Source organism: Gossypium raimondii, chromosome 8, assembly GCF_025698545.1.
Source record: "Gossypium raimondii isolate GPD5lz chromosome 8, ASM2569854v1, whole genome shotgun sequence".
NCBI lineage: Eukaryota > Viridiplantae > Streptophyta > Magnoliopsida > Malvales > Malvaceae > Gossypium > Gossypium raimondii.
In genome coordinates, this window is record NC_068572.1 from 1,551,522 (window position 1) to 1,576,805 (window position 25,284).

General features: G+C 30.4%; 3 protein-coding genes across 4 annotated transcripts; 2 read left to right on the forward strand and 1 right to left on the reverse strand.

Annotated features, from left to right (window-relative positions):
* Positions 1-2,604: 2,604 nt before the first annotated feature.
* On the reverse strand, positions 2,605-5,122 carry LOC105790135 (pentatricopeptide repeat-containing protein At5g56310). 2 transcript variants are annotated; one of them, XM_052634360.1, is made up of 2 exons: positions 3,451-5,122; positions 2,605-2,898 (listed from the first exon to the last, which is right to left on the reverse strand). In XM_052634360.1, exons 1-2 carry the CDS (start codon positions 4,918-4,920, stop codon positions 2,884-2,886), a joined length of 1,485 nt encoding a protein of 494 aa, XP_052490320.1. In that variant the 5' UTR covers positions 4,921-5,122; the 3' UTR covers positions 2,605-2,883. The 2 variants fall into 2 exon arrangements, with proteins under 2 accessions (XP_052490320.1, XP_012473022.1); XM_012617568.2 differs by having other exon boundaries at positions 2,605-5,122.
* A 1,629-nt stretch (positions 5,123-6,751) lies between these two features.
* LOC105793051 (F-box protein CPR1) lies at positions 6,752-7,994 on the forward strand. The gene is made up of 2 exons (XM_052634413.1): positions 6,752-7,862; positions 7,990-7,994. Exons 1-2 carry the CDS (start codon positions 6,752-6,754, stop codon positions 7,992-7,994), a joined length of 1,116 nt encoding a protein of 371 aa, XP_052490373.1.
* Positions 7,995-14,004: 6,010 nt separating this feature from the next.
* On the forward strand, positions 14,005-15,824 carry LOC128042855 (F-box protein CPR1-like). The gene is made up of 2 exons (XM_052634124.1): positions 14,005-15,159; positions 15,545-15,824. Exons 1-2 carry the CDS (start codon positions 14,013-14,015, stop codon positions 15,679-15,681), a joined length of 1,284 nt encoding a protein of 427 aa, XP_052490084.1. The 5' UTR covers positions 14,005-14,012; the 3' UTR covers positions 15,682-15,824.
* The last annotated feature ends 9,460 nt before the right edge of the window (positions 15,825-25,284 follow it).

The following is a 25,284-nucleotide window of genomic DNA, read 5'->3' on the forward strand; positions in this document are numbered from 1 at the left end:
TGCTGTTTTTAGGCTGTGTCTCTGTCAAAACAGATGTACTGATTTTGTGTGTGCCAACTTTCTTTCAATTGAATCATAATGGCCCTTCCCAAAATAGTTAACCTAAAAATTTGCGTACCGAAGTAAACCCCTATAGTTGCTTACTTATAAAACAGAAAACCTTATCTTTCATAAAGATGGCTAAACCTACAACACGTGACATTGGGGTCGGCAATCGGGCAACAGAAGCGTGCGTCGTTTCTAATCCGGATTCTGATTTAGAGGCATTCAATCATAATCCACCGCATGGTAGCTTTGCGCCACTAACTTTTTAACTAAGTCCGATGACCATCAGTAAGATAAAACTAACCTGTCTCACGACGGTCTAAACCCTTGTGAATATTTAATCCAACAATAGGCAAATATATAGATTAACGATTTTCAATACATTTTAAAATAAATAAAATATTGAACTCTTGTGATTGATTTGGTGGTCAAGGGTTATTCACCCATAAAACCTACCCGAAATAATATTAAGATAGGTGTAACTTAACAAACAAATGCCTTTAAAATAATAACAAAATTAACAAAAAAACAAGAGCTATACAATATCTAAAAATTAATAAAACCCCTAACCCCTCTCCGCCAACGGATTAGGGTCACGGGCATTATTATCAAATCAATCATAATTAAAATGCAAGCTAATTCATTCAAATCACAGTAAAAATTACCCATTTAGTCCTAAATACGAGTTTACAGGACCCTAAAATGATTTAAGAACAAATGGGGGCTAATTTGAAACAATTCTAGAAGTTTAGGGTGAAATCTCAAAATGCCTAGAAACAGGGGACACACGATTGTGTGGAATGCCCCAGACCGTGTGACTTTCGAAGTTGGGACACATGGCCGTATCCCAGCCCGTGTCTCTATCCGTGTAACTCATTGACTTGAGATACACGACCGTATGTCAGCCCGTGTGGAAACTACACCTATACTATTTTTCAACACGCTCAGGGCACATGCCTGTGTGTGACACACGGCCGTGTGATAATAACAACAAAACAATAACAATATAATAGTGAAATGACAATAAAACAGTAGAAAAACAACAACAACAATTTTTTTTTGTAAATCTGGGTTGTGCTCGGACCAAAAAATTCTTACTCGAGGCCCAATCCATTTCCTAAACAGGCCATAAAAACCTTATTTTGTGTGTCTCAGCTTTCTTTCAATTGAATCATAATGCGCCCTCCCAAAATAATTAACCTAAAAATTTGCATAAGTAAACCCTATAATTGCTTACTTATAAAAAGAAAACTTTTTATTTCATAAAGATGGCTAAACCTACGACATGTGTCATTGGGGTCAGCAATTGGGCGACGGACGCGTGCATCGTTTCTAATCCGAATTCTGACTTAGAGGCGTTCAGTCAAAATCCAGTGCATGATAGTTTTGCGCCACTGGCTTTTCAACTAAGCGTGATAACCAATTGTGCGAATCAATTGTTCCTCTCATACTAGGTTGAATTACTATTGTGATGCGACCATCAATATGGTAAAATTAACCTGCCTCACGACGATCTAAACCCAACTCACATTCCCTACTGGTGGGTGAACAATCCTAACATTTGGTGTATGAAAGAAAATATTTTCTTTTTATAAGTAAGCATTTATGGGCATTGATGTTGAATGCTTTGCCGTTATAGGTAATATGATTAATATGAAAGAAAAGTTTTCTCTTTATAAGTAAGAAATTATAGTGTTTAGTTTCTACGCAAAATTTTAGGTTAACTATTTATATATATTTGTGGGAGGGAGCATTATTATTCAATTGAAAGAAAGCACACACAAAATCGAAATTCCATCACTTCAAGTAAGATTGATTCCTAATAATATTCTATCGGTACCCTAAAATAGAAAATTATCTATTAAGGTCCTTTAGAAATTTTAAAATTTAAATTAAAAAAATAAAATTATACTTTAGCCCTCTTAAAAATAATAAAAGTTTGATTTAATCCTTTAAAAATTTTAAAGAACTAATCTATTAAAAATTATAATTTAATTTCGATACTCTAAACAAATTTTCTAACTTCGCCCCGCACAAGAAACTACAAGCTTTTAAGTTGAAATATAACATCTATAGACAAGTTAGCCATTACCAGGTTTCCAAGAATTCAAGAATTCTTCTGTATATTTACAAAATAAAAAAAGGATGTAAGTGCTTTGTATATTTTGGAAGTACAATTAATTGATAAAAATATCGTGGAACTGGAAGCCCGTGTACTAGGAGTCAGATTGCATTTTGCCATTTTTATTCAAAAATGGACAAATTAGTCCCTGTACGTTAGATAAAAAAGCAATTTGATATTTACTGTTAAAAATTTCATCCATTTCTACAGTTAAAAACCAACGTGGCTAATAGAATAATCAGGCAGTTACACATAATGTGCCACGTGTATCTCATTCTGACATACATGGACTGATTTTAACAGTAGAAGTGGATGGGATTTTTAACAAAAGCACCAATTTGTTCTTTGATCTAATGTATAATGACTAATTTGCCTATTTTTTTAATAAAAATGGTAAAATTCAATCTAACTCCTAGTATATGGGGCTTCCACAATCCTTTTACCCTAATCAATTATTGTACATATTTTTATTGATATAATAACAAATTTAATCTGCAACATTTACACATTTTATCAACAATTATATAAAATATATAAACATCAAACGCTAAATTTATAATGAGGCACCCCAAGAAAATTGATCGTCTGTTGGTGCAATCTAGCATCTTTATGTTGTAATAAGGCTTCTGTCCTTATGGCATCTGCAAATTGGTTCTTTGAAACTGCAAGACTCCATCTATGGCCTGAAACACGCACCACAAGCTTGGCATCTAGAGCTAAGTAGTTTTCCTCTGCAACATGATTAAGAACTCGGTTTCATATGTTTGTTTATTCATCTATGTTAAGGATTCCATCCTAATTTTATTTCTTGGTTTATGTGAATTATCTTGTAGTCCTTGGAAGTAATAATAATATGATGTTCAGTCTTTTCTGGCAACAATTGTCTCTTATATTAGTCTTAAAATATCATGGTCTCTGAATTATTTGATGTGTTGAGGTAATCTAAAGTTTACAAGGATTGTTTCTTTCCTAACTGTTACGTATCAGTATCGGAACAAAAATGATACATCTGCTGATACGGTACTGACTACATTGCTTTAGATGCACACTCCTTTAGTGGACCTGCTCACTGTTCTGAATTGAGAACAAGGATGACATCAAAATGAACTGCAATAACTTATCGATGCTGGTCCGATATCAGAATCATGATTATCGAATTCGTTTATCGGATCATAATGAGCAGTTTTCATCTGCTCGTTCATGGTGAATAGGGTTCCATGTATTCTATCAAACTGAGGGTGTGATATATCCCCTGCAATAAATTCATGAGTTCTAGTACTCACCTGAATGAAACTCCAACCCGGCATCTTTCGAACACCTTTGTCTCTCATCATCTTCCTTGCCATTACAGATTTATCCCACCTTCCAGCTGAAGCATATATATTGGATAAAAGTGCATAGTTCCCACTATTCCAAGGCTCCAATTGTACCAAATGGAGCAAAGCTAACTCTCCCAGCTCAGCATCACCATGAATATTAGAGGCAGCAAGAAGAGACCCCCATATAGCTGCATTTGGCTGAAACGGCATCTCACTAACTAGTTTGAGTGCTTCTGCTAGATAACCGGCTCGACCAAGTAAATCGATCATACAACCATAGTGCTGAATCTCGTGTTGAATCCCGTACCTGTATTTCATAGCATGGAAATAATATCGACCCAAGTTCACCAATCCTACATGAGCACACGCAGAGAGGACTGCGATGAAAGTGATATCATTCGGTTTAACTTGAGCCATTTCCATCCGAGAGAACATGTCGAGAGCTTGTGTGCCAAGTCCATGGAATGCAAGTGCTGATATGATGGTAGTCCAAGATATAACAGTTCTACGGGTCATATTCACGAACACATGCAAAGCATTGCTTATATTGCCTGAATTCGAATACATTTCAATTAGTGCATTTTTAAGGGTAACCATTTGATCAAACCCACGTTTTTTAACGTAGCCATGAATGCATTCTCCCAATCGAATATGAAAAGCACCCAACTGCGCACAAGCGGAAAGCACAGCCAACATTGCTATTTCATCAGGCACTACATTCTCCAACTGCATTTTGCGAAACACAGCGATGGCTTCGTCGGGACGATCCATTTGAGCATACCCTGCAATCACTGATGTCCAAGTAATAAGTACCGCACCATCGGTTTGAGTTCGAGGCATACGGCTCAACAAATCCATGGCAGTGTCTGGATCCCCAACCTTGACATACCCAGCAATCATTGCCATCCAAACCACAACATCATCTGAACAAACAGAGGCGAGAGGCATTTCATCAAACACCTTGCGAGCATCCGAAATGCGCGCGCACGAGGAATACATTTGAATGAGAGCCGAAACCACGTGAACATTGGATTCGAGCCCCGCACATATGGCTTGTGAGTGAATCTGGGTACCCAAACTCATTGCCCGAAGATCAACAACCGCCTTCAACGCGAACGGGAAAGAGTAACAGTCGGGTCGCAACCCGACCCGCCCAATGCTTTTATAAACAAGGAGAGCCTCAAAGGCGGAGTTGCAGAGTGTCATCCCCTTGATCATGGTGTTGAAAACATAAATGTGAGGGTGGCTTTGGGAATTAACTGAGAATACGGAGTGGGCATAGGCGGAGAAGCCCAGAGAAGAACATGTTTCGATGAATTGGCTGAGAAGAAGCTTGTCGTGATGGAGGGCTGTTCGAACCATGGATCCATGAGCCGTCTCAACATCTTTAAGGTTAGAGCAATGCTTTAGTAAGTAAAGCAATCTCTCTCTCATTCGCTAATGCCACTAAGCTAAAAAGCAGCGCCAGTACTGTTCTTTCTTATTCATACTGCAATGGCGGACCTGAGCCAGATTATTTGTGCAAGCTTTGGCTTGAGTTGGGAGTTTATACTTCAGAGATTTAACTTAAACATTGGTAGCTAAATAATATATTTCATCATATAAAAATATATTTAAATAAAAACTTTGATCAGGGTACTTGATTTCGATTTGAATGGAACTGCTCGACATGAATATTATTTACAATTAATATCTAAATTGATTTGTTTAAGCTTTTTTCTGGGATGGTATAGTTCTTAACCAAATCATTAATTAATTTTTAAATTAAAGAAATATCTCTTCTTTCAACTTATAATTAATATTAATATAATAGAATTTTTCATGTTTTTAGTCATCTTTAATTAAAAATAAAAATCGAACATGTATTCAATAATATTAAAATACATACTTTTCATGATGTAAAATTATATTAAAATGAAAAGTTTGATTAAGCTTATAAAGTTTGAATTGATTAGGATGCTTGAATTTGATTTGAATGAAACTGCTAAAGTTGAAGGTTAACTTGATAATTATCGGGTAAAATATCAAAAAAAACCCTTTTTTTTTAAATTTACCGAAATGGGCCCGGCATTTTATTATTTATCGGAATGAGCTATTTTCCCCGAAATCGCGTCCACATCAGCGCGATGTCAGGGGACGTGTCAGCAAATCGCGTCCACATCAGCGCGCTTTGCTTACGTGAACACAAATCGCTCCTACGAGGACGCGGTTTGTCGACACATCGCCAAAGCGCTACCGACGTGACGCGATTCTTGACACATCAACAAAGCGCTACCGACGTGGACGCGATTTGTCGACATCGCCCCCGACATCGCTACCGACGTGGACGCGATTTCGGGGAAAATGACCCATTTCGGTAAATGATAAAATACCGGGTCCATCTCGATAAATTTTAAAAAATAAGACTTTTTCGGTATTTTGCCCAATATGTATTACTGTAATATGTAGCTCAAATTATGTATTGTAGTTAATATTCATAATATTGTAGCTCAAATTGTCAATCCGTCTAAACTATTGTACTAATAACATATATTAATGTAATATTGAAGAGTTAATTGATAAAAAATAAATGCAACCAATACAAAAAGATTCAAAATTATTACCAACAAGATTTGAACCAAGGTACTAAGGGAAAAAAAAACAAGCATCTTAACCAACTAAGCTAAACTAATTAATTGACATATTATAAAAATATTGTTATTATCTTAATTATATTACTTACGTTCTAATGATTTATCGGACCTATTCCATACACGTGCCAAATCAGAAAAAATAATATAACAATTCTGTAAAAAAAAAATCCGGTGTTTACTTCAAATAAATAAGAAAAATAATGATTTGAATATTTCAAAATTCAATTTTAAACCGAAAAATCAAAATTTAGAGGTAAAAAATCGGACAACCGAGCGAAAAGTTATGGCATTTCAAAGTTTTCCAAGCTAAAAAACATAAACGGTCAATTTTTTGACCAGTGGGTACTGTTCACGTGCGGCGCAAATTGCGTCCACGTAAGCGCGATTTGCTGACGTGCCACGTAAGTAATCGCGCTGACGTGGACGCAATTTGCTAACACGTCCTCTGACATCGCGCTGACGTGGACGCGATTTCGGAAAAAATAGCCCATTCCGGTAAATAATAAAATACCGGGTCCATTTCGATAAATTTTAAAAAAATAAAGCTTTTATGTGTAATTTGCCCATAATTATCAAGTAGACTTTAAAAACCTTTTTTCTTTGCTTAATTCACCCATCCAAAAACCCTAACAATGGCTACCCTCTCGCATGATATGATCATTGAAATACTAGGTTGTTTAAGTGTAAAAGATCTTCTACGCTTCAAGTGCGTTTCAAAGCTCTGGTGTTCTTGGATCGAGGATCCATATTTCATCAAACTCCATCTCTCGTATTCCCTCAAAACCAATACCAATCACTCCCTTATCCTCCATCACAGGAAGTTCCAGTTCTTGTCCGTCAACTACGACTCACCCAAAACAACTCGAAGACTCGAGCAGCCATTCGGTGAACAAAAAAACCCCATTCAAATATTGGGTTCTTGCAATGGTTTGCTGGCTGTAGAATATGACTACAATAGAATATTTTTATGGAACCTTTCAACGAGAAAATACCAGGTATTACCTTCCACTAAAATAGACTTTTCATCTTCATCGATTTGCTATGGCCGTTCAATATATTACGGATTTGGGTACGATCTCGTTTCTGATGACTACAAATTGGTTCGAATGGTCCAATTACTTGGAGAAAATGATGAATATTTTCATTCTGAAGCTAAGGTTTACAGCTTGAGGAGCAACTGTTGGAGAAGGATTAAGGATTTCTGCTTTTATCTTATCTTCTATCGAGAATTAGGGTTTTTGGCTAACAATGTTTTACATTGGATGGTTTCTAAAACTCCCGAATCGAGTAATAGAAACCTTGTAGGTTTTGATCTTCGGAGCGAGGAATTCCGTGTAGTTGAATTGCCGGATTTTTGTTTAGATGAGAATTTCTATTTCGACGTAAAAGCCATGGGTGGTTACCTTTGTTTGACTGCAACTCACAGGGAATTGAATGATGTTGTGGTTGATGTATGGATAATGAAGGAATATGGGGTTAAAGAATCTTGGGTTAAATTGATGTCGTCTACCCAACCTGACCTTCTTCCAGGTTCTCCATTTGAAGTACCTTTGGCTTTTTCAAAGAATGGTAACAAAGTATTATTCCACAATAAATACAGTCGGGGCAACAGGGACAGTCTTGTATGGTATGATTTGGGAAGCAAAAGGGTTGAGAAGGTTGCGATTGAAGGTGTTCCAGTTGTCTATGATGTGTACTTGTATGTTGAGAGCCTTGTCCCTCTTAATGACAGGCGCCCCAGAGGTAATTTTTCTTTGTTTAATTGCATTTCTCTTTGTTATGTTATGACTTTTCATTTATATTTTTCTTTCTAGATGTGTTTAACCTCCAACTATAGCATTGAATAACTTTTTTTTTTTTTGATTGTTAGTATGAAGAAAATGTACTGCTACATCAAAAAATAGATTCATCCAAAACAGTGATATTATAATTAGAGCCTTTTGTCCCTCTTAATAGCCCTATAGAGGTCATTTTTCTTTATTTAATTGCTTTCTTTTATGGAAATATGGGCTTTTTTTTATTTAAATAACCCAAATAATTTAATTAAGTACTTAAATGACCCACCTTTTTAATTAAATATCAAAATGACCTGAAATTTATATTAAAAGTTAGTGGAGCCAAATTATATGGCGCCACTAACTTACCATGTCAGCAGGGAGCATTAAAAAATTAATTTTTTTGTGAAGCCATGTAAAATAGCGCCACCTCTATAAATACTATAGAAATACTGCAAGTTTTGGAAAAATGGGAGACTTAAAACAATTTTCCATTTTCTGGTGGAGCCAACTTAAATGGCGCCACAAGACCAAACCTGACACCTTTTTTTTTTTTACTTTTTTTATTAACTTTTGTCTTTTTTTTAAGTTTTATATTTTTCTTATTTTATTTTATTTTATTTTGTTTATTTATTTATTTATTGTTATTAATTTTAAAAAATTATAAATATATATTTGAAATGTTTTATAATATATATTTTTAAAATTTTAAAATTATTTTAAATTATTTTTAAATTTTGAATATTATTTTTAAAATATTAAATAAAAAACTAATCTTATATAAGGGTGGTTTGGTCCCCTTCAGAAGAAAGAAAGAGAGAAAAAAAGTTAGTTAATTTTTTATATCTTATAGTTATTGTAATATAATAATTATTTATATTGTATTTATGTGTTTTTTTATATTATGCAGATATCAAAATATCTTCTGGAGATACAGATCACACTTCATCGAGGATCGACGAAACAGTAAAATTAATTATGAATTAAATAAAAAATCGTTTTAGTTTCTCTTTTTTTCTTGCTAAGCACTACTTTGCTCAACGTGCTTTGATTTATGATTGTGATCTCTATTTAGTTATTATTATTCCTTTTAACTATTTTCTTACATGAAATTAATCTGTATGTGTTGGTTATAATTTTTAATTTTAGTACACATTCATAAAATTATGTACTTAATATATACTTTTAATAGATAAAGGCAAAAAGATTTTCTTAATAGATTTAAAATCTTTAAAAACTTAAAGAAATTAAATATATTAAAAATGTTATGTATAGTCAATTTTAAAATTTTAATATATTTTTAAAAATTAAATATATTAAAAATGTTAAGTATAACCAATATTAAAATTACAATATATTAAATATATTTTTAAAAATATATTTTAAAATGTTAATATATTTTTAATAGGAAAAGAGAAAATGATTTTTAATATATTTAAAATTTTAAATATGTTAAAAGAAAATGTTGAGTATAACCAATTTTAAATTTTTAATAACTGAATATATTTAAATATATTAAAATTTTGAAAATATTAAAAAAATTTAAGTCCATATATTATATGTAAGATAAAAGTTCTCGTATATAAGATAAATTTTCGAGTTAGAATATGCTTAGTTTATATTATATGTAAAACTCTATATATTATTATAGATATAAATTCAATAAAAATATGTTTTTTTATTTTTATATTTACCCATACAACCTATAGTTTTTTAGGATATTATTATTATTTTTATGTACTTTTTGTTGTTATATAGTTGCTGTAACACCCCCTAATCTCAAACTGTCGCCGGAACAGGGTTATAAGGCATTACCGGACATATCAACAATTTACACATAATGGTTAAATAATTAACCAACATATTATAATAATTCATAAATTGTTATAAATGTTACTAATTGATTTCATTCATTTTTATAAGAATTTCGGCAACATTTCTAGTTATTTTTACATACAACCCCTTGCAAAATTTCAAACATAACCAACCCAATTCCAGTATTTCAACCAAGGCATTTATATACTTAAATCTTACTTGACATATTGACATAACAACTTAATTAATCAAAATCCTATTATCATTTCTAGTTAATACATAAAACTAATCAAGCCATTTCAATTTGATACCAGTGCCATAAAGGATTTCTACCATTTTACTAATATAATCATCAAAACACATAATATCTTACTTTACAACAAAACTATATAACATACCAAAATAACTATTATAATTCTTATGTACATGCCACTTTCTCTTAAAGAAAGAAAACATCACCAAAATTTTATGTTGGAGTCGGGATTGTCCTGGATGCTGAACCGAGACTCTGACCCTTTTTTTTTTTCTTTTCAACCTGCGCACGGAAACAACCGTACGCTCAGTATTTTATACTCAGCGGTATTACCATAATTCAAATTATAATAGCAATAAAGAATTATAATTACTAAGCATGTAACTATCCGATTTCTTAAATATCAATTAATTTATAAACTTTATTATTTAACAATAACAATACAATTTTTCTTTAGCTAATTTTCGATCTCAATCACATATCACATGTAACAATTTCAATCACAACATAAGCATTAATTTCATGCCTTTCATTTTCAATATCAATTTCAATCCGAAATTTTAAATTTTCTCATATTCAATTGTTCACCCTATTAACAATCTGGACTTTAACAAATACACGGATTCCAACCCAAACATACCAGTACGGCACATTGTGCCTAAAACGGTACATAGTACCTGATCAGTATACGACACATAAGTGCTTGAAACGACACACGAGGTGCCTGATACGACACATAAAGTGCCTGAGATACGACACATAAAGTGCCTGATCGGCAAAGCCGATAAATCCCGTACTCTTCTAAATCCTATGGCATGCCAATTATATCCGACTCAGCCCGACTAATTAATAGGGTATATAAATTTCACAATCTAATTTTCACTTTTATTTCAAAAATTCATTTTCAGTATCACTTATATTTTTTTCCATTCACTAATTAAACACAGTTCAATACCAACACATACTTTTCTCATTCAATTTATTTATTTATTTATTTTTTTAAATTCAATTCAACAAAGTCACTTACCTTATCGTATGCTTACCATACACATAATTTAAACTTCACATCAAATAATAAATTATTTGAATTATAGTAATACAAACCCGATTTTTGCTCGATTATTCTTCAATAACCTTCCCTTTCCTTTGTGTGCCGATGCCTCGAGTTCCTTGTTAGCTATGAGAATAATAATGATTTACACCATCAATTACAACATTAATTAATAATAGTAATAGAATTTCTATCTAATTTATACTTTAATTCCAATTTAATCCTAACTAAATTTATTTACTTTTCTAATTTAATTCACACTCTATTTCTATTCAAATTTCTTCTAACTCAAATTTAACTACCAAATTTTCAGCATATTTCATTAATTTCGAATTTTCCTCAATTTAATCCCTACAAACATAAAATTTATAGCTTACTTCACAATTTAATCCTTTTATCAACTCTAACTAGAAATTCTATCAAATAAACCCTCAATTTCATCATTTATTCAACATAAACCCTACTCATAAATCTATTAACTTTCAAATTTTCAACTTAAATCCATGAGTATTTCACTCTAGGGTTCCAAAAACATCGAATTTATGAGTATTTCACTCTAGGGTTCCAAAAACATCAAATTTAAACTTCAAGCTTCAAATCCCTAGTTTTCCCTTTTATTTTTTCTTTCCCCTTTCCTTCCTTTCTTTTTCGTCTGTTCTCTGTTTCTATTCTGTTCTTCTTTTGTTTCTTTGTCTTTTTATTTTACTTACTTTACTTTATTTCTTTTATTTTAACTAGTAATATTAATAATATATATTATATAAAAAATCTTTTACTTATTATTTAATTATATATTTATTTTTATTACAAGTGTACCTATGTAATTATTACTATTACACTTATCTTAATCTTTACCATACATTTGTCATCTATTTAATTTATATAATATAATACAATATAATATATATAAAACATAAAATATAAGATTTTTATCACTTATACCGTCCCATTTCTTGTTAATGGCTTAATTTCCATTTTAATCCTTTTTATTTTCTATTAATCTATAATTCAACTTTTACCCTAGTTCAATTTAGTCGTTTTTCCTAATTTCTCTTAATTAAACTAAATTCACCTAATTAATACCTAATTAAGCACTCAACTAAACTCTTAATTACTTCTAATAATTATTTTCGAACTCAATTTACTAAGACGGAGGCCGATATTATACTTTTCCGATGCCCGTAAATTTTTGGGTCATTATAGTTGCCTTTAGTTTTAATGCTTAACTATGATTAATATTTTATGACATATCTTCATTCTATTATTAATGTATTATTACTTATTTAATTTAACTTAAATAAAAAAATACTTAGAATGGCTACATTGATATAGTATAAGTGTGATATTTTGTTTTCTCAGCCTTTCAATTTTAGTCTTCAATATATAATTTTATGTTTAAATTATATAGATAATTGATTTATCATAATTTTATAAAAAATTACCATACATGATGGTTATCGGGTTTTGAGGTCACGGTTTTATTTTCCCAAGTACGTTTGAATATCTTTAAAATTAATTTTAAAATTAATAATTTATGAAAATTATATTTAAAATTTTAAAAATATATTTAAAATATTATAAAAAAACAATAAATTTGAAAGGTCATATCTTTAAAATAATATATTTTAAATAATTTAAAATCATAATTTAAAATAATTTAAAAATCATAATTATAGAAATTATAAAAAAATTAAAATATACATTTAAAATATTATAAAACTAATAATAAATTAATACATTTAAAATCGTTCTTATTTCTATTATAATTTGTAAATAAAAATATTTATGATTATGACATAATATATACCATGGTAAAATACATTAATAATTGGTGATTAATAATATAGGTGTCATTAGTTGTTGATCTATCTATGGATGCAATAATATATATATGTAATGGTGAGTTGAAAGTGTAATTGGACCAATTTTATATAATTTGTAAATGTGGAGGGTTAATTTTATTAAATTGTTAAGAAATAGGGCCAAAATGATAAAATGTGCAAGTGTTGATGACTAAATGTGTTAATATATCAATTAACTTATAATTTAATAATAATAATAAAAAGGGTAAACTACACCCATGGTCACTTTTGTTTACCTTAGGTTACATTTCAGTCACTTATGTTTGAAATGTTACGTTTTAGTCACTTATGTTATCGTGTTGTAACATTTTAGTCACTGAGCCGTTAATTGTCGTGAATGGTGTAATGGTAAGCTGACGTGGCACATTAAATCATCATTTCAAACAAAAACTTTAGGTTAAATTATACAATTGGTCCCCATAATTTTTCGTTTTGAGCAAATTAATTCTTTTATGTTCTTTTAACTTTCTTTTTTTTCTTTTTTCTTTTTCCATTCTCTTCTGCTTCTCCCTCTGTTTTTCTACCTTCGTTATTTCTTTTAACATACCAGGAAGTCGAATTGGTAGTGAAGAAAGAAGCGTGGTATGGGTTTATGGGTTTTGGTTATAGGCAAATGATGACAGTCGACTTCCTACTTCTTTTTTCATTGCCAATTCGACTTCCTAATATGTTAAAAGAAATGGGAAAGGTATGAAATCAGAGGGAGAAACAAAAAAGAAAGGAAAAAGAGGAAAGTTTAAAGAACATAAAAGAAAAAAATTAAATTACTTAAAACGAAAAAATATGGGGATCAATTGTATAATTTAACCTAAAATTTTGTTTGAAATGATGATTTAACGTACACGTCACCATCGTTACACCATTAATGGCGATTAATGGCTCGTTGACTAAAATGTTACAACATGATAACGTAAATGACTAAAACGTAACATTTCAAACATAAGTGACCAAAACGTAATCTAAGGTAAACAAAAGTGATCATGGGTGTAGTTTAACCTAATAAAAACTTACCTTTAAAATCGTTGTTTTTCATGCTATGCTACGCTTTTCTCTACTGCTAAACCCTTAAAAAACTTTTCTTCTTTGATTAACCTACACATCCAAAATCCCTTGAAAATGGCGCCGCTCTCCCATGATATGACTCTTGACATCTTTCGGTGTTTAAGTGTAAAAGATCTTTTACGCTTTAAATGCGTTTCAAAGTTCTGGTGTTCTTGGATCGAGGATCAAAATTTCATCAAACTTCACCTCTCCGATTCCCTCAAAACCAATATCAATCGCTCCCTTATTCTCCATCACGGTAGGTACGAGATCTTCTCCGTCAACTACGACTCACCCAAAACAACTCGAAGACTCGAGCAGCCTGAACAAAACAAAAACATTCAAATATTGGGTTCTTGCAATGGTTTGCTGGCTGTAGAAGAACAGAACGGTAGAATATTACTATGGAACCCTTCAACGAGACACTACCAGGTATTACCTAATTCGACTGAAATAGAGTTTTCACCTCCACCGATATTCTATTACCATTCAACTTATTCCGGATTTGGGTACGATCCCGTTTCTGATGACTACAAATTGGTTCGAATTGTCCAATTACTTGGAACATATGAAGAATATCTTCATTCTGAAGCTAAGGTTTACAGCTTGAGGAGCAATTCTTGGAGAACGATTAAAGATTTCTGCTTTTATTTTATTTCCGAACGACAAGTAGGGGTTGTGGCTAACAATGTTTTACATTTGTTGGCTTTTAAAATTCCCGAATCGTGTAATAGAAGCTCTGTTGATTTAGATTTGTTCGCTTATAAAAATCCCGAATCGAGTTATAAACACCTTGTTGGTTTTGATCTTCGGAGCGAGAAACTCAGTTTAGTTGAATTGCCGGATTTTTGTTTAGATGTGGAAGCCAATGTCGACGTAAAAGCCGTGGGAGGTTACCTCTGTTTGACTGCATCTCATAGGGACATGTTTGTTGCGGGTGATGTATGGATAATGAAGGAATATGGGGTTAAAGAATCTTGGGTTAAATTGATGTCGTCTACCCTATTTGACTTTTTTCCAGGTTCTCCATTTGTAGTACCTTTGGCTATTTCAAAAAATGGTAACAAAGTATTATTCCACAAGAAAAGCTGTAAGGGCAACATGGAGAGGGACAGTCTTGTGTGGTATGATTTGGGAAGCAACAGGGTTGAGAAGGTTGGGATTGAAGGTGTTCCACCTCACTATGATGTGTACTTGTATGTTGAGAGCCTTGTCCCTCTTAAAGAAAGCTGGCGCCCCAGAGGTAAATTTTCTTTATTTAATTGCATTTCTCTTTGTTATTATGTTATGATTTTCCATTTATATTTTTCTTTTTAGAAATTAAAATAGATGTGTTTAACATCTAACCATAGCATTGAATAACTTTTTTTTTAAATCTTAGTTAAAAGAAAATATACTTCTAAATAATAAAAAAAATGTAGATTCACCCAAAACAGTGATGTTATAATTAGAGCCTTGTCCCTCTTAATGAGAAGCCCCATTGAGGTAATTTTTCTTTATTTAATTGCTTTCTTTTATGGAAATATGTTGCAATATGAATTTCCATTTAGGTTTCTCTTTGTATAAATTAAAATAAATGTCTTTAACATTTAACTATAGCACTTAGTAATTTTTTTTTTGAATGACAGCTCGAGACAAAATTTTAGGCCCGTTTTCTAAGCTTGAGCTTGTCCCGAAATATGGGCCTAAAAAATTATCCAAGCCCGGCCGGAAAAAGAATTACTATGCCCGAGCCTGGCATGACCCGGCCCATATATTTGAATGACAGTTCAAGAAAAACGTAATTCTACATCAAAAAAGTAGATTTGTCTAAAATACTTTACTTGATGTTAAAATAGGAGAAAAGATATGAGGGTTTCTCGATTACTTTATGAGTATGGTATTATTATTTTTATGTATTGGAGGATGGTATCATTATATTTTTATTTGGTATCACTTTTATATTTATTATTAAATAAATTAACATTGAACAGAAAATATTTTCTTTCATGTACATATTTCTTATATTACTCAATTGATAAAGTGTTTAAAATCGTTCTTATTTCTATTATAATTTGTAAATAAAAAATATTTATGATTATGACATAATACCGTGCTGAAATACATTAATAATTGGTGACTAATAGTATAGGTGTCATTATTTGTTGATCTATCCATGGATGCAATAATATATATATGTTAATGGTGAGTTGAAAGTGTAATTGGACCAATTTTATATAATTTGTAAATGTGGAGGGTTAATCTTATTAAATTGTTAAGAAATAGGGCCAAAATGATAAAATGTGCAAGTGTTGATGACTAAATGTGTTAATATATCAATTAAAAAAGGCTACATCATCATCCTTCTTTAATGGAAAGTGACCAAAACAGAACTAACTGAAAATGTTAGTGATGAAATTGAAAGTTTTTGTAATTTGATAGCTAAAACAAAAACAGGCAAATAATTGAGACCCTTTTATTTTTACAATAAATATAATCAATAAGATAAGATATTGAATCCAGTTAATAATTTTATTTTTATTTTGGTCACTGAAAATGAAATACTTGTAATTTTGTCAGCCAATTAAGCATTAAATCTCTAATGACGATTAATTGTACACGCCACATCAAGTTAACACTTTCATTTTGGTTACCCAAAAAATATTCTTTTTCTAAATATTGGTCAAGGCAAAAAAATTAAAGATTAAAGTGAAAAAAAAATTAGAATAGTAATATTTAAGCGACGATTCGATGATCAATACAATGAATTAATACTCAACGACGAAAAGAAGAATATACCTTACATCCAAGTCGATCTGACGATCAATGTCGAATATCAAAGAAGAAAGCTGTTTGAATTTTAATTTATAGATTCGTGATGTTTAAAGCGGTTTCATGAAAAAAAATTGAAGAGTAGAAGAGAAAATGAATGAAAGCTTTCGATTAGTGCAAAAAATGTAAACAGAGAAGACCATATACAACAATAATTTTAACAGGTTAGTGACTTGAATGAAAACTTTCAAATAATTTTATAATCATTTTATAATTATGTGATTAAAATGTAAATATATTAGTAATTTAGCGAACGTGATTTACCCTAAAAAAACAATGTTAAGTACCAAGATTGGAGCAGGACATGGGATTGCAAATTTTGCAAGAGAGGAGGATAGAGAGGGTGGTATAAGCATGCAATCGATTAAGGCGGAGTTGCTGAGTGTCATCGCCTTGATCATGGTGTTGAAAACATAAATGTGAGGGTGGCTTTGGGAATGAACAGCGAATACGGAGTGGGCATAGGCGGAGAAGCCCAGAGAAGAACGTGTTTCGATGAATTGGCTGAGAAGAAGCTTGTCGTGATGGAGGGCTGTTCGAGCCATGGATCCATGAGGCGTCTCAACATGGTTAAGGTTAGAGCAATGCTTTAGTAAGTAAAGCAATCTCTGTCTCATTCGCTAATGCCACTAAGCTAAAAAGCAGCGCCAGTACTGTTCTTTCTAATTCATGCTGCAATGGAGGACCTGAGCCAGATCATTTGTGCAAAGCTCTGGCTTAACGGTGTAATTGAGTGCTGGCTCGATACCTGGCTTTAGCTAAATGGAATACCAATTTCTAAACTTGAGAAAGGAGTTTATACTTAAAAAGATTTAACTTAAATTCAAACATGGGTAGCTTAATAATAATTGAAAATATAATTTGACGATATAAGAATAGATTTAAATAAAAAGTTTGATCGGGATTCTGAGCTTTGAAATTGATTAGAATGCTGGAATTAGATTTGAATGGAATTACTTAAGCTTAAGCTCGACATGAATAATTGGAGTTATATAGCTTGTAAATCTCTTACTCGAATCACCAATTCAGCTATGAAATTAAATAAATATATCTTTTTTTATCTTATAATTAATAATACCAACACGGGGGGGGGGGGGATACAAGGATATTATGTTATTTTAATATATTATTAATATTCATTATGATACCAACACCGGGGATACAAGGGATTTGATAGTATGAGTGGAAGGAAATATAGACTCTTTTACAAACACAAAAAGGTTACAAAAAAGAAAACTAAAAAGCAAAGTATTTTGTAATTTACAAGATGCTATACAATTGAGCTTTCCTCCCTATTTATAGAGGAATTCTAAAAATTTTATACAATCGTCTTTTGAATCCCGAATAGTGCTTCTGATAAGGACTCGGCTTATTTACGAATGTGGTTGCTTCCACGTCTCAAGTCTTTTTGCATGGCTATGGTTGATTCCATGTGTCATGCCTCCATTTAATGACCGCTTTCCTCACTGGTTGTGTCACGGCCGCTCTTGTCACTGCTTACATCATCATTGTTTTAATGATGATTAAGACTTTTTGTCTTCTTCATTAATGGTTGCCTCCATCATAATTCATCCATCAAGATGATGAATGGTAGATATATTTTGATGACAATTTTCTCATGTATTTCTGTTTTGTTGCAGAATACTAGATGGAAAATCTTCAATGTCCATGTCTGCTATATTTTTTAGCAGATTGATGCCGTCATCATTTTCTTCAATAAGATATGAATGATATGCTAATATCCTTCTTCCATCAGTTCTAAATTGATAATTTCTTTCTTGAAGAAGATATTTAGTTTTAGCCATTAAATCAACACCGGCTTGGATCTGATAATAGCTTGAATTATCTTGACACTTGTCAATTGTTGTTGCCAAGTATTCTTTATCTTCATTTAAAGCAGATAGTCGGGGGCTTCCGAGCATTCTGTGAATTTCCCATATTTGATATGGCTGAAAATTTTTTTCTTTTTCAGAAATACCAATAAGAGTACTTATTTGAATATAAAAATAATAGAAAAAGTCATCATTTTTTATGATGGTTTGTAATAAAGATTTGAGTACTGCTGGAAAATCTTTTAAAAGATGAAAAGAAAAGTTTTGTACTACTATTTCTCTAGCAAAACCCCGCTTGATACTTGTTATATCAAATGGTTCATGATCCAATCTAAATTTTATAGTGGATATTCATTACTTATAAATTTTGTAAAACATAAGATTATAGAAAATATTCGAAAATGATTTTTGATATTGAATTATCTGCGATTACAGATAGTTCTATTGATTTTGTTGAATATTTCTACTTGGTAAAATCTGCCTAGATTTGTTATATAAACAGATTCTAAATATCTTATTTATAATAGGAGTATTTTTCCTTTATAAATAAAATATTGGAAAATATCAAGAAGATTATTTATCTCCTCTATTTCCATAAATTCTATTTGGAATTCGTCCCATTCCTGAATAAAATAGATTTTAATAATAAATCCTCGGCTTCATTTTCTTTAGTTGTTTTTTCAACTAAAAATAATGAAAATTTGGTAAGAGCTCTTCGGAAATTAGCTCTTTGATTTGAAATATGGGTTTTCCATATCTCATTTATAAAATCATAAAATTCTGGTGACAAACCAGGATTATAAAAATCTTTTATTTTTGAAAGATCTTTTTCTTCTTCAATTTGTTGTTGTTTCAACAAATTTTCTGAACTTTTGATGATTTCAGCATAACTGTTTTGTGATGCTAAATTCGTATTTTGAGACATCGGTGATTGATACACCATGTTTGAAAATTTGCTTCCAACTGGTTGATTTACCATTGGATATTTTAAAACATTTGGTCCAAGTGGTTGGTTTACCATTGGATAAGACACATAATATATTTGGTTAGGATAGAATGGTATTTGTGCAGGTACAAATCCTTTTTTGAAATTTGATTCTGCTTTCCCTTTGTTGGGCTTTTTGTGAACGGTAGTCCATTCACCTACTATTTCTTGTAGAGGCTTTTTACCTCTATCCATTATAAGGCTTGCTAAAAAAAAATCAACAAATATTAGTAATAAGTTACAAATATTTATTAATTTTTTATTAGTGTAAATTTTTTATTACACACAACTTTATTATCTTTTTCAAGTGAAATTTCCACAAAGTCTTCTTTTACTATAACCAAATAGAATGTTTATCAATAATAAAAGGTAAATATTTACATATAAAATTATTTCCTAATACAATGTCTCCTTGCATATTAGGAAAACATAATATTTTAGGAATTAAAATCTAACATTGTTTACGTAGATTGGTATGTTTTAGCTTTATATTCTATAATAGTTTTACTTCCATCTATGTCTATTATTTTTATAGGTTTTTAACTAATTCCCATTTTCTACAGAATCGCGTTTTTTCGTAACTTCTGATTGTAGCTCCAAGATCTATTAAGGCATTTAGAGAATATTTTTATATTTTCTAAATTGAAATGTTGTTTTAATGTTTATTCCAACTTTTGACTTTTTATCAATTGTTGAAGTTTGAATTTCTTTCATTTTAGTTTTTCTAGAATTATTACTAGGATTAGTAGGAAATATAGGAATTTGAAAGTTTTCATTCCTATTGGTGTCTTGTTTGTACTAATATTATCCTCTTCTTCTTCGGTTGAGAACTAGAGGTAAAACTAAATTTTCATTTGTATTAGTTATAGAATTATTTTTAAAATACAATTTATTTCCTGATGACATATATTCTATAGTACTAACTGGTTTAGAAGTACTAGAACTATTAATTTTTTCCATCATCCAATCTTTTGGAATTGACAGGTCTCTTAAATCTAATAATTTTGGCTGAATTTCAGTAGTGAACCTGTTTGGTTCAAAGAGTTCAATAATTTTGTTATTAATCTCTTTTATTTCTACTTCGGCTGTATTAGTATATTCATTAATAGCAGTCCAGCTGATTGCTAGATCTTCTGCTAAATCATTGATATCAGAATTTTTTGTCTGAATTCTGAGACAAAAACACTCTTCTATTAGAGGATCCGTGATAGAAATAAAGTAATTTGGTTTAACTTTAAATCGTATTACTCCTGTATGTAAATTAGACTGAATTCCTCCAATAAATGCTTTTATTGGATTTTCAAATCTTTTATCTAAAAGGACAGCAATTATAGGAATATCATGACCTCTTCTAAATAAAGCTCTAATAGTAATCATGATTATACCTAAATGTATATATCTAACTGAGGATATTTCTTTCTAATCCTCTTAATTTTTCTTTAGTAAAGAGAGGATTTTGTTAATCCTCCTTTAGTATCTTTAGCGACAGTATTACCTCTAAGTTTTTCTATATGTCTCGTGTCCATATTTTGAACCTAGAGATTTTATATATTTCTTCTTTAGAAATATGATTTTATTAATCTTTTCTATTATTTCATCGAAAAGTCTTTTCTTCTCCGATCAAATTTCCTAACTTAATATCCTGTGTTTGAATTTGGAATTTCTTCTAATTGTTTATTAGAACTACTTCCTATATTAAACATAAAATATATTCATCGTTACTATCGTAATCATTTCGATATTAACTCATATAATATTTCTTCAGGATTTGTTTCCTTTTGAAAACATATTTCTAAGTCTTGTTCTTCAAGACTTTTAATCATTTTCCTAGCATTTTTCCCTTTATTAGGACAATTGCTAGCTATATGGCCTTCTTCGACACAAATAAAACATTTACAAATTTGTTTCTTTAGTTTAGAAGTCTTTTTCTAACCATTTTTGACTTTTACTAGAGAATTTTTTATTGCCCGGTTTCCATTTTCTTAATTTATATTTTTTACGCTTTTTAAATGTATTAGGATATATTGGTTTACATCCAAATTCCCATTCATTTTCTAAAATTTTATTACAATACCTATCACTTAATTTATGCTTGACTTGTTTAGCAGCTTTACTTTGCAGACAATGTAAAGTTATTCTTTCACGTGCAAAGTTTATCCTATTGCCTATAGTATCTATGTTTTCTATTGGAAGCCCAGATGATTTATTGTGCTTATCTAAATAAGATACATATTTGTTTATACATATCTCATCCCAGGGTGGGGGTAATTTATGAAAATATTGGTTTTCCAAAATTCTATATTTTCATTTTTAACTTTTGATATTCATGAAGAAATTTTTTAGAAAATTCTTCTAAATATCTAATATCACATATTTTAATCTTTGAAAGAATATAACTAGCGGTACCATCTTGATCTTTTTTATCAAAATAATCACAAAATTCTGTTTTTAGAATTAATGTTAATCCTTTTAATAAATCTTTAGGGGTTCCTATCTGGTTGATTAATTGCCCCTTTTGTTCTTTACCTTTCTCAGACTCTTCCCATCGTCTAAGAAACTGTAGAACATCTCCTTGAAATGTTCCAACAAAATAATTTAAAAATTTTTCTTTTGACCATGTGTTGTTGTTTACAACAATAGTCATTGACTGTGCCCAATCATCTATAGTTTTTTCATAGTTTGAAATAGGAGTATTAGTCAAATCTAAATAAATTCCTCCTTGGGCCACATTTCTTTTATTTAAATCATCTATTCTTTGTTGAACAGGTTGATTAGACGTTTCACCTGGGTATTCAGGTTTTATCTCATTTGTTGCTATATTTTCGGTTTTATTACCAAAAATTCTAATTTTATCACTTATTTCAAAATCTTTATTTAAATGTCTGAGATAATCATCTGTTTGGCTATCTGATTCTATTTTTCTTTTTCTATATGGATCTGTTGGTTCAGTATCCATAGGTTCTGGAATATCTATATTTTCATCTTCAGATGAAGTGGTTTCCTCATCAGTATTATAAGTCGAGACTTTTATGTCTTCATCCTGATCTGTTGAAGTTTTTTCTTCATCAGATTGTTTCTTTAATAATTCTGTGTTTTCAGAATTACTTGAGCTACTACTATCATCATATTTTAACATATAATGATAATTAAACATACTAAATAGATCTTTATGTTTTTCATAAAGTTCTTCTTCTATTAGTTTTAAATATTCAACTCTTTCTAGTTGATCATTACTATTAGTAAATTTCTCTTTCCAATGTTCTATAAGGGTTTTATAGGATTGGAAATCGTATTCTTTTGTTTTTTATTATCTTTTTACGTTTTTATGCTTTTTATAATTTTTTAACATGGATGTTGACTCATCAAAAGAAGTGTTTTCTTCTTGAGATAAAACTAAAGTATGATCTTTACCATTACCGTAGTATAAAGAACCTAAATCTACATCGGACTCAATATTATTATTAAAACTTGATCTAATTTATTATTAACACTAGTTAATATTTCTTTAGACTCATGGTTTAAGTCTAAATCTTTTATATTACCTAAATTATTTACTTTTTCTTCTACAGAACTGACCTTACTAAATAACCTACGAAAATAAAAAGAAGTCATATCAATAAGACTATTTAGACCCTTACTCAGAGATGAAATGTTGTTTTCGTTTCTAGAGTCTATATGCGTAATATGATCGCAAGTTTTATCTTTAAACTGACACTCGATTTGCTCCATAATGTTTGTTTCTGGTACCTAAGACCGTCTATTATCTTTATCATTTTCACACAACGCCTAAACGTCCTCCCTGGACTCAACGGCAACAAGAAGACAGAATAACAGATATATGGGTTTTGAAACAAACAACTGTGAAACAAACAGAAATGTAAATCAAAGAGTAAAACTTACAATGGATATTACGATATTATTTCTCCAGAAAGTCGTTACACCGGAACCTCTGATACCAACATGGGGTGGATACAAGGATATTATGTTATTTTAATATAAAGATTTGACTACTGCTTGAAAATCTTTTAAAAGATGAAAAGAAAAGTTTTGTACTACTATTTCTCTAACAAAACCCCATTCGATACTTGTTATATCAAATGGTTCATGATCAAATCTAAATTTTAAAGTAGGAAATTCATTATCTAAATAATCAGTAAAAACATATGCTTGTAGAAAATATTCTGAAAAGGCTTTTGAAATTATTTTTGTCATTCGCAAATCATATCATTTATTTTTGTGAATATTTCTACCGTAATAATTTCCTAGCTTTATTAAACATACATATTCGAATACTTTATTCATAATAGAATTGTTTTTCCTTTATGAATAAAATATTGAATAATATCAAGAAAATTGTTTATCTCCTTAATATCCATAACAAAGAGTGAAATCATCCCAATCTCTATATAAAATAGATTTTAATAATAAATCTTCAGCTTCATTTTCTTTAGTTGTTTTTTCAACTAAAAATAATGAAAATTTGGTAAGAGCTCTTCGAAAATTAGCTCTTTGATTTGAAATATAGGTTTTCCATATCTCATTTATAAAATCATAAAATTCTGGTGACAAACCAGGATTATAAAAATCTTTTATTTTTGAAAGATCTTTTTCTTCTTCAATTTGTTGTTGTTTCAACAAATTTTCTGAACTTTTGATGATTTCAGCATAACTGTTTTGTGATGCTAAATTGACATCAACCTTCTTGTCTATTGTCGAGATTCATTTCTTCAATCTCGTCCAAATGTAAAGAATCTGATGAAAGTCTTGGTGGTGAATTCCAAGCCTCCAATGTTAGCTATCTTTTTTAATAGCTTCACAGATTCTTCGTTTTTTTCTTCCTAGATATTTCCATTAGGAAATGCCAATATTCTTCTCCCATCCGTCCAAAGTTTGTAAACTTCATCATAGAGAAGATAATGGGCTTGTGATATCAAATCTAGTCCTGTTTGGACTTGATAATTATCAAATTTATTATAACATTCATCAATAGTTTTTGACAAATGTTCTTTGTCTTCATTTACTGCAGATAATTGGGGGGGTTCCAATCATCTTTTTAATAATCCAAATTTGATACGGCTGATAAAATTTTTCTTGTTCAGCTATACCAATTAGACTACTAATTTCAATATGAAAATAGTAATAAAAATCATCATTGTTTATGATGTTTTGTAAAAGCGATTTTACAATAGTGGAAAATCTTTTAAAAGATGAAAAGAAAGATTTTGCACAACTATTTCTTTGGTAAAACCCCATTCAATATTGGTTATATCAAATGGTTCATGATCTAATCTATATTTTAAAGTAGGAAATTCATTATCTAAATAATCAAGAAAACATATGCTTGTAGAAAATATTCGAAAAGGCTTTTTGAAATTGTTTTTTTTGTCGCAAATCATATCATTTATTTTTGTGAATATTTCTACCGTAATAATTTCCTAGCTTTATTAAACATACATATTCGAATACTTTATTCATAATAGAATTGTTTTTCCTTTATGAATAAAATATTGAATAATATCAAGAAGATTGTTTATCTCCTTAATATCCATAACAAAGAGTTGGAAATCATCCCAATCTCTATATAAAATAGATTTTAATAATAAATCTTGAGCTTCATTTTCTTTAGTTGTTTTTTCAACTAAAAATAATGAAAATTTGGTAAGAGCTCTTCGGGAATTAGCTCTTTGATTTGAAATATGGGTTTTCCATATCTCATTTATAAAATCATAAAATTCTGGTG

What these genes read in the sequence shown, in the direction of transcription:
- LOC105790135 (XM_012617568.2), bottom strand. Translation starts at nt 4,920, where the DNA reads ATGAGAGAGAGATTGCTTTACTTACTAAAGCATTGCTCTAACCTTAAA.
- LOC105793051 (XM_052634413.1), top strand. Translation starts at nt 6,752, where the DNA reads ATGGCTACCCTCTCGCATGATATGATCATTGAAATACTAGGTTGTTTA.
- LOC128042855 (XM_052634124.1), top strand. Translation starts at nt 14,013, where the DNA reads ATGACTCTTGACATCTTTCGGTGTTTAAGTGTAAAAGATCTTTTACGC. An exon ending in AGAAAGCTGGCGCCCCAGAG is followed by an intron (nt 15,160 to 15,544) that starts GTAAATTTTCTT and finishes TTTGAATGACAG; the next exon opens with CTCGAGACAAAATTTTAGGC.